Source organism: Amborella trichopoda, chromosome 12, assembly GCF_054954075.1.
Source record: "Amborella trichopoda isolate Santa Cruz 75 chromosome 12, AtrichopodaSantaCruz75HAP2 v2.0, whole genome shotgun sequence".
In the NCBI taxonomy this organism is placed as follows: domain Eukaryota; kingdom Viridiplantae; phylum Streptophyta; class Magnoliopsida; order Amborellales; family Amborellaceae; genus Amborella; species Amborella trichopoda.
In genome coordinates, this window is record NC_142347.1 from 43403573 (window position 1) to 43413654 (window position 10082).

Sequence of the window (10082 nt, forward strand, 5' to 3'; positions counted from 1 at the left end):
GTTCCAAGACTTTTGACCGGCGATGTCGGTTTCTCACTATAAATTGCGCAGATTTGCAAATGAAAATGGGCGGCAAAGTGAAAACAGTAGAAAGAGAACATGGAGAGAGAGAGAGCAGAGTAGAGAGAGAGAGAGAGAGAGAGAGGAAAGAGGGAGGGAGTGATTAATGGCAGGCAGAGAGGGTTCCCAAGCCGTCGACGCTCTTTTCAACCTCTTTACCAAGGCCAAGAACGATCTCAATGTTCAACTCTCTCTCTCTCTAAATGTTGAATTCTTTCTCCCTCATTGTCAAAAACTCTCTCTCTCTCTCTAGATGTTTTTTGGCTTGATGGCAGCACCTCCCCTTGCTTTATTCGTGTTCATTCTTCTCTCCTTCTAATCTATTTCCGTTACTTCAACGACATTCCCTCTCTCTCTCTCTTTCCGTAAATGTCTATTTTCCCATATTGATTATGTATATTGATGCTCGCAGGTTGTTCAGAACAGATTGCAGAAGGAATTTGAGCAGGCCTATCCGGACAATGTAAGTGTGTCTTTTCCATCGATCAGCTTCTTTACTTGATTATTTCCATGTTTGGTTGTGGATTAGGGTTTTGGGTGACATTTCATTCGAAGTGGTCAAAGACATGATAGATAGGAAGCATTTTTTAGGGTTTTAGTTGTAACAGCGATCTTGATCCTCTCTCACTCTCTCTAAGTGAACAATTATAGTAGAAAATATAGTACTGAACGCTTTATTGAACTTATTGCAAGCAGGCTTGTAATCCTTGTTCCTACTCTTCTTAACTGTCTTGCATTTGGCTCGATTAATCAATTGGAATATATTTTTTTTCAATTTATTAATCAGTTTACGAACACAATAACTAAGCATCTTCATTACTGGAGTTTATCCCTTCCATTTTTTGAAAATATTGTTCGGTGGTCCTTTTTGGTCGTTTTAGTGGTATCACATACCATCTAGACATGCTGAAGTTTAATTTTTATATTTAATTGGTTTATGCAACGTCATTTGCTATTTTTCATTGTTCTGTTCTTTGCTTTAGTGAGTTCAACATGGATTTTGTTCTTTAACAATTTTTAGCTTTAATATTGCAGGCAAATCCCATGAGGCTTCTCCTTCGCATAAAGAAACTGAATGAAGAACTTCCTTCACTGAAAGAGCAATGTGGTGAATTACTTGCAGCCAAGCAGGTTTGGGCCATAATGTGACATATATAGCCCCAATCCATCGTACATGAAAAAAATTAATTCATGAAGTTAAGCATGGAAATAAGATTCCTATGACTATTAGTATTCATACGAGCATATTACTGAATATTGCTTGTTTTCTGGATTTAAAATCTCTTGTGAAGTTATGATGTTTGGAAATTGACCTGTCATGGCTGGTCATACAGTTTCTGACTTTTTTCCTTGCCATTTTTTAAGAGGATTGCTGAAATCGAAAGACTGCCAGTAATTTTATTATGAAGTTTATATAGTAGCGATAGGGATTTTAATTTTTAACACTAGCATATGAAAGCAAATTTGTAAGTTCTATAGGAGGGCTGAAAGACTGGCCATGCTTTGTGGGACAGAATGTTGGGTGGTCATGAAACAACATATCCACAGGATGAAGTTAGCTGAGATGAGGATGTTAAGATGGATGAGTGGCAAGACTGAAAAAGATAGAATTCGGAACAAATACATGTGGGGGAACTTAGGTGTGGCTTCAATAGACAATAAGATGAGGGAAATAGACTTAGGTGAGTTGGCTATGTGCAACATAGTCCTAATACAACACCGGTTAGGAGGTACGATTTGGTTCAAGTGGAAGGCTTTAAAAAAGCAAGGGGAAGACCCAAAATGATATGGATAGAATTAGTGAGAAAAGATTTGGGGATTTTTAATCTTACTGAGGGTATGACCCTTGCTAGAGAACAATCGAGGAAATGATTCATGTAGCCAACCCCAATTAATTCGAGATAAGGCTTAAATGATGATGATGATGTTCTAAAAGCAAATTTGTGAGACCATCTTATACATAGGTTTTGCATTTATATTGATTTGGATGCACAATCTATATTAAATATCTATTGTTTAGTGCAAGAATCTGGGTTACGACTTCAACTTATGTTGTTTGAAGTGAATATTTGATGATTAAATTAACTGATATAATTAGTTTTCATTTTTTTTTTTAGGAATTGATGAAAGGTTACTGTATAGAGACTAAGAATTCAGGAAGTGGCTTTACGTTTTTACAAGAATAAAGCTTGGGATCTTTTAAAACAAAGAAAGAAGATATTATGCGTTCACTATATGACATAGAAATTTCGATAATCAGAAAACAGCTCAAATGTCTGTTGGTCAAATTATAAACATATCTAGTTTCTGGAACATATTTCCAAATATGTGACTGTGCTTCAAACATTTGTTGGAAGGATTATCCTGGCCTATGGTGTCTTGAAGATGTTGCGAAGTCATCAATTTGGGAGTTGTGGATGAGTTTGTCGCATCTTTTAATTTGATGCGTGCATGTTAGATTGATGTAGAAGGAGTGGAAAATGCAAACCAATTTCTTAATTTGGGAGCTACAGATCATCTTGTTGCATCTTTTTAATTTGATGTGTATGTTAGACTCTTGTTGTGGGTGGGGGTGCGGAAAATGCAAGCCACATTTCTTACTTTCCCAAGGACGTATTACTCTTTCCACATTCATTATAAGAACCAGAGGATGGTTAAATATAGCTAGATGTGATTTAGGTTTTGTTTTTTTATTCTTTTTATTTTTATTTTTTTGATATGCGTTAGGTTTAGGAACAGGCTCAAGGCCTAGGTGGTCATGGTGGCTGTGTGTGCACATGCGTGTGTCTTCGTGTTTGTGTGCGTGCATGCATGTGTGCGTGCTGACAAGTGCTTGTGCGTGCATATTTGGTTGATAAATCAGTCATTGTCTCTGGAATTGAGCGCTTTTTGAAATTCTGAAATTTCATTTTCTTGTGCTTGTCAGCAAATCTATGTCCTCTACCTTTAGGATTTGTGTTCCATTTAGCGTCATTTGACTTTTGAAGTCTTCATGTTGAATTTAATTGTTATTTGCATATGTTTTGGAGAGTTTTCCATGAGAAATGGTTTTGCTTGTGATATGCATTATCACTCTGGTTGTTAATTAGTATATGTTTTACATCATGGCTATGGTTGTGTTTACTTTTAGGTGGAGTTTCCACTCAAGTTTTGAATGTTTATGAATTCCATTGAAGGATTTGATTGACAAGACAAGAATGACCTTGGTTGGAAATAAAAAGTTAATACAACGGATGCAAGCTTCATCTGGCATTCATGTTGTCAACAGCGCAGATGACACTGATTATGCTCAGTTAAACCAGGTGATTCATCCTTTCATCTATTTGCTGTAGAACCATTTCCAATTGTTTGGATGCTTGTTTGAAGGGATCCTCTTCTTTCATTTAACAAAGCAATTTATTCCGTTTGTTCTATTGGTCCTGTATCTAAGGCCTGGTTGACATCCCATTGGATGGCTCTTGAATCCTGAACAGGTTAACAAGAGGTCCAATGTCCATTTAGCAAATTAGAAATGCAAGAGGCAATGTTCTAGTATCTCATCAGATTCCCTTACTACTAAATCTGTTTAACTTTGCACAACCTGCAACATCAATGTTGTGTGTATTACATGACAGTGAATTCAGGAAAAGCTCTCCTCGTTTTTTTTTTTTTGATCAGTAAAAAACAAGCTTGCTTCAGGTGGGGTATGATATTGGATTAAATGGTTAACACAATAACCAACCAAGCCGAAACTTGAATGGTTTTTTTATTTGCTCTCGTCTCTTTGTGAAGCCGTACCTCTGTTTTGTATACCATAGATGCACAGGCGCTTAAGAAATTTTACACTAGTCACTCATGTGGTTTATTGTTATTATTTATTATTTTCCAATCTAATTTGGGCTTGTCGGTGGTTGTATTTCCAAGTATGCTATAGATGTGCATTTCTTGTCAGCAAACCACCAACATTGAACCTCACATGTGCAGTGCCTTGATTGGCACGCGCATGGCAAGGATTTATAATGCCGGACTAAGTCATGTCTTTGGTATTATATACGGTGCAGGCCCTTGCAACATGCCTCAGCTTTTAACTTTTATACTAAACCAACTCTATTTGGGACTTGGGACCATGTTGGCCATGTCATGCATGCCGAAGTTCTCTTTGAACATGTCATGACAATTTCGAAATGTGTTCAAGAATTTGGACCTGCAAGTCCAAAAGAACAAAACTGGGTTTATTTCACTAGTCCAATACCCTAAAAGGTCATTGGTATGTATATTTCTCGTACACATAGATAAATAATTATCCACATGCACAATATGCTGATATGTGCATAACACAAACTAACATCTTTTGAGATGACGTGTCAGAAACAGCACGGGTTTATTTTATGCTATGAAAAACAATTATACGTAGGTGTCGTGGGAAAGGTGTATTTTCTAAATTTCTATGCTCTTTTGTTGTATTTTCTAAATTTCTATGCTCTTTTGTTGAAGCTTAGCCATCATGTTAGGAGTCTCTTAGCGTATATTCTTGGTTCTATGCTTTTCTTTGATGTTGTCTTTCACTAGGAGTTTCTCCTACAACTTCAATGCTTCTATCGAGTTGTGATTGAATAGAATACTTTCAATCTCATGCTTAGAATACATCAATTTAGACTAGCTAACCGCTTTCTTTTCTCTCTCCCCCCATGATGAGTAATTCAAACTATCATACTTGAAAGGGTGTGGTTTCTATAAGGACGTAACTTTAAACAATCCAATTAAGGCGCACTTTCAAATTTTAAAAGGATCATACTTGAAAGGGTGTGGTTTTTATAAGGTCACAACTTTAAACAATCCAATTAAGGCGCACCTTCAAATTTTATCATAACATGTAATTTTGGTGAAAAAGTTTCTTAGGATTATCTCAAAATCTATTTTTATATTTAATTATAAAATTTGAAACTCCAAAAATAGTTAAAATCAAGTAAATCTATAAACATATGAAAAATCTTGAAAATTGACTGTCTAAATAATGTAGTACAAGATGCACTATTTCTAAGACTCAAATTTTTTTTTTTTTCGTATTCATACACCTCGATGTCGATATGATCAATTAAAGGTTTTTTCAACATTAAATCAACCCTTTCATATGGGTTTTTGAAGTGCATCTATAATTCCGCATTTTAAAGTTGCAACCTTATATATACTTTTTCCTATTTGAAATGCACTTAAACATCGGTAAAAAAAAAAGCCCATAAATGTCATCTAGCAAAACAGACAGAGAATGGACGCTTTCACTCTCTCTTTTTTTTATTATTTTTTTATTTTTTATAACTAGTGCAATATCGTCCCATTCAAAGCTAAATTTTTATGCCAGCAATTTGGTAATTTGAATTTCTCTTGTAAGTAACAAATATCCTTGTCAAATATCTATGTTATCATCATGGTTATCTCTTCAGGATCGGCTCTAACTGTCTCTTCCTGAATGGGGCTAACCACTTGAATGTGCATAAAAAGCAAACGCTTTCAGTATGTTCATTGCATCAAGCTTCATGGATGTCATGCATTGAATTATTCCTGCGTCACCCCAAGTGTTACTTACGTAATTCACAATTTATGTGGGCCTAATTTTGGACCTACTATTTTAATTACTTCAGATTATAAAGTAGACACTTATGCTTCTTTGTAGCATTAAGTTTTACTAGCATTGAAACTCACATTTCATTATGTTATACTGATTCCTTTGTTAGTTTCAAATGCATCAAGTATAGAATTAGGTCTGATTTATTGACCCACCATTTTCATGAATACAGATTATTGACGAGTGGAATGCGCAAGTTGGATTGAAGACAGGTACAATGGAGCTTCTCAATTCTTAACAAAATATTTCAGGTTGAAAACATTCTCTTAATCTAATGTTGTTTGCTACAGGAGATGAGAAGCATGTTTCTAGCTCGAACAATCTCAATCAGTTGCTGTTCTCTGCCAAAGTTCAAAACATCTGAAAAATAAAAAGAACTACATAGAGGATGTATTGTTACTTAGATAATCTTCAGTTCCTTGAGCCAAGTGGTGTGTAAGGGGCATGGATCTGGTCTCCCCTCAGCAATGGCCTTTTGAGTGAGTGAATAGAACCATCCATTCCGCCATTTAAACTGCAGAAGATATCACAGCATCAAAACTATGTTACATACCCTTACAAAGAAAATTATGATGTTGCAAGTGACAATGAGAAAGTAAGTCCATGAACTATGGAAAACTGGACTTTATTGGGATTCCATGATGATTTAACCATAGAGTTCCTCCACATATGATAATTATTGCTTTGGTCAGTAAGAGCAGAAGGATCACCTCTTTGACAGCGGTTGGAAAGTGAGCAACAGCCCTAGAATATGCACATAGCCTATCCTCCATGGCAGGCTCAAACACTAGTTTGTTCTCTGCTGTTGTGGCTGCTGCAAGCTCCTGGATGAGGCGACCAACCTGACACATGATGGTAGATTTTTATCCACTCTTGCAGCTATTTTATTTTTTAGGAGCCTTAGAGTTTTACTTTGCCTATTCTATCACAAAGGGCTAACAAATAGACGAAAAATTAGGTGGGGAGAATTGAGTAAGAATGTTTACTCTCATATCAATTGTCCACATAAATAACAAAAAATTGCGGTTACAACTGAACATAAATGAACACCCAAATAACTTTTGGGGAAAGGAAAGTCTCCCCAATGGACTGTGAAATCCAAAGAATCCAAACCAATTGAGAAAGTGTAGGTGTTTTAATGCTCTGACAGCAATCCAACACGCATTGGAACACAGTCAGGTGCCCCAAAGCCTATACATTAAAGGGCTTGTAATTGCAAGACAATGCTATTCCAAGGTTTCTTAGGGTTTAGTAATTATGCAAATTTAGCCTCATGAGACATGTAAAGGGAACATGTTTAAGCCAGCCATTGTATTAGAGGATCTTAGAGAAAGTAGGTGCAGACACGACTATCTGAAATGTTACAAGATTCATATGACTAAGGCTGACATATCTACTTTATAGTCCAATGGATTATGGAAACCTTAGTCTAGTGCAGTCGCCATATCCGATGAGAGTCTGGGTGGTGAGGGAGAGAACCCTCTGTAAATGGTCCTTATTTCAAAGGACAGCACTTTGACCTTGTCCATTGGACTATCCTTCTCCTTAGATTAATTGCCAATGGAAAATCAAAACTCAAAGCTCAACTTTTGAAAACAAATACTGTTGGACTCACCTCGGAATGGTATTCTTTCTCCACAGCACCCATGGTAGCCCCAGGATGGCGAGCCCCAACAAGCATGAAAGCTGATATCCATATCAATTTCTCTAACATCTGTTTCTGAAAGGATTCTTTATCAAGCACCTACACATCAAATATTCGAATTACTCTTTCTAGTTATCAGTTTTGCAATTACTAGTCTCTTGGGTTGTGCTTTTCTTTTAATATTTTTTGCAGCATTTCATTTCCAAGAAACTTGAGATTGTTCTTTATGTTATCCGTTCCAAACATTAGACAATCTCAACACAAGCCAGCGGTGTATGGTGTATAACATACCATGGAAGCTTCAGTATCCATTCTCTACGAATGGTGGACTTCAACCTTGTGCTTGTTGCGTACCCTATACTACACCCCACGAATGTATGATATACGTTCCCTTTTAGAAGTTAATTGAGGGTGCTGATGTGAAGAACAATAAGCTTCATCTTTTCGCAAAGAAAAAATGGTTATTATGTGAAGTACCTTGCATGAAAGACCTCCTGAATGGAGACGTGTGGCCACAGCGGAGGCCCATTTGCCAAAAGCTGCTGTTAATCCCTCAGGGTTCATGTCGGTTTTTCCATCAGTTGGAGGTTCGCCTAGTTTCGATACTGCGAAATAGGCCAACACCTGGTCTGCATCAACTAGCCCTTTACTCTCTAGCCAGGGTTCAAGCATCCCATTCTGAAAAAACACCAAGTCTGCTCAAGTTGTTAAAATTCTTCAGCTTCTTAAGAAAATAAAAAATCGGGGCAAATGTTTTCCAATTATACTATGATTTAACATAAAAGGAGCAGAATTCCCCTATAGATAATTTACATAAGGTTCTAAATATATACATGACCTAATGTGCACCTCTTCAATCAAATTTCCATGTATTCTTGATGTGACTCTCTTTTATATTAAACCAGTAGATTGCAGGATTGGTAGCAGGGTAAAGTCCAGTTTTGCTATAAATTTCCAGATTTCCAGAAAGTGGCAGACTGGATTTCAGTAATAGTTTACACTTAAATTCAAACACTTGGATATTGAGCCTAAACTATTCAATTATGCTCTAGAATCCCAATCCGCTATTTATCAACACAGTAAGCTCATGTTTGAAGGGAAGAGAGAGAGAGAGAGAGAGAGAGAGAGAGAGGCTTACCGCTCCATCTAGGCCTGGGGGTAGCGTCAAGAACAGCGTCAAGGTCATCATTCCTGGTGCAAACCAAGATTGGGCCTGGAAAATCCAAGGGCACAGCTTCCCCTCTCCTCACCATAACATCTTTGCCTCCTCCCATGCTCTGCAACGCCTGACCCACTCTCCCACCACCTACTATGATTGCAGGCACAACCGAAGCCATGGTGGGTGCCAACCCACTTGCTCGCCCAAATGACACAGTCGATATTGCATAACAGGCCATTTCTCTCTCTAAACACTCGAATTTAATAACAAAGTTATAAAAAGCCTACACAATTAGAGGGTCTTGGGGCTTGGTCATTTGGCCTTGCTATAAAGTTGGCTAAGTGGGTTATGGATTCATGAGTCTATGGTGTGTAGGGTGGTCAGCCCCAACAAAGGATAGCCACCCATATATTGGTGGAGCTTTTTATCCTCTCTATTACTGTGAGGGAGCTGTATTACTGTGATACATGTAGCATCAATAACCTCGTCCATTGCGAGTCAATTCGATGAGTTTTGTATATGAAAAGCTTGGGATGTGTTGAGTTTTTGGTTTTGTATGTATTTTTTGTTGATTTTCCCAGTAAATGGTCTAGAATTCTTTGCCCGTAACAATTTGGAATGTTTGGTTAACGAGGTGAGTCCAATTTTACATTATTGATATCAGGTGTTGAAAGTAAGCCGTGTGTCGAATTGGTCACCGCTAGTTCTGTGTCTGATCGGCCGATTCTGCCAATTTTTTAATTAATAATTATAAAATTTAAATGCTGATTGTTTATAAAATTTAAATAACGTTTACGAAGTTAGATCAATCCAAAAATAATAACAATATATTTTTAAGGAAAATGGTTTGATAGGGCTGCAGCCCTATCAAAATAAATAAAGCCTCATCTACAAAATTGCAATTGAAGTGTTTGGAAAACCTTTAAATCAATCATCTCAACTTGAACATTATGGTTGTGAAAAAAATTAGGATTTCAAATTCTAAAAATAATGTATATTGCAACAAATTATTTAGACCATCTATTTTGCTCTAACAATAAGTATTCACAAATCTGCAGGATCCGTACTATTTTTTGAGTTTCAAATTTTATTGTCAGTGTTGAAAATCAATTTTAGTACACTATCGTGGAGATTTTTGTTGCCAAAAGTGATTTTTGGATGAGGATTTGAGGTAAGGATTTATTTTGTGCCCCACTGAAACTAGTTTCAGTTGCAACTAGGAAAACCAACCCGTACGATTCAAATTTTTAATCACCAATTGATACATCATCCTTATGAAATTTGTAATAAATTTTGAAATGCTTGACGACTTTACCGACTTGGTTGGTCCATTGAGTTTTAGCAGTAACTAAGCTGCAAACGAGTTTGAGCTTTTTAAACATGATCAAAATGCACGCGAAGAGATGAAATACTCTTAACCTCAAGTCAGCCATGGTTTGGAAAATGACTTGTATACATCATCTATTGTTGAGTATAGGGGTGGAGATGATATTTAGCCCAGTATGCCAATTACATTTGTATATTTCATATATATATATCATTATCATCATCATCCTCGGCCATTTTTTCAACAACTTGGGTGTGCTATACGAATCCAGAGAGAGCATAAAGTGTAG

The 10082-nt window shown here is 36.7% G+C and overlaps 2 protein-coding genes across 4 annotated transcripts; one reads left to right on the top strand and one right to left on the bottom strand.

The window, feature by feature from the left end:
* Window positions 1-6315, top strand: LOC18435307 (spindle/kinetochore-associated protein). 2 transcript variants are annotated; one of them, XR_016045911.1, is made up of 6 exons: window positions 1-241; window positions 473-523; window positions 1096-1191; window positions 3191-3362; window positions 5835-5874; window positions 5953-6315. XR_016045911.1 is itself a non-coding variant. In XM_006845353.4 (6 exons), the coding sequence occupies exons 1-6, from the start codon at window positions 167-169 to the stop codon at window positions 6024-6026; spliced, it is 462 nt and encodes a 153-aa protein (XP_006845416.1). In that variant the 5' UTR covers window positions 67-166; the 3' UTR covers window positions 6027-6315. The 2 variants fall into 2 exon arrangements, 1 of the variants encoding a protein (XP_006845416.1); XM_006845353.4 differs by having other exon boundaries at window positions 67-241; window positions 3237-3362.
* On the bottom strand, window positions 5908-8857 carry LOC18435308 (nuclear protein). Of its 2 annotated transcripts, none has more exons than XM_006845354.4 (5): window positions 8446-8857; window positions 7785-7985; window positions 7278-7406; window positions 6373-6504; window positions 5908-6176 (listed from the first exon to the last, which is right to left on the bottom strand). In XM_006845354.4, exons 1-5 carry the CDS (start codon window positions 8494-8496, stop codon window positions 6063-6065), a joined length of 627 nt encoding a protein of 208 aa, XP_006845417.3. In that variant the 5' UTR covers window positions 8497-8857; the 3' UTR covers window positions 5908-6062. The 2 variants fall into 2 exon arrangements, with proteins under 2 accessions (XP_006845417.3, XP_011623779.2); XM_011625477.3 differs by having other exon boundaries at window positions 7785-8002.
* Between the last annotated feature and the right edge of the window lie 1225 nt (window positions 8858-10082).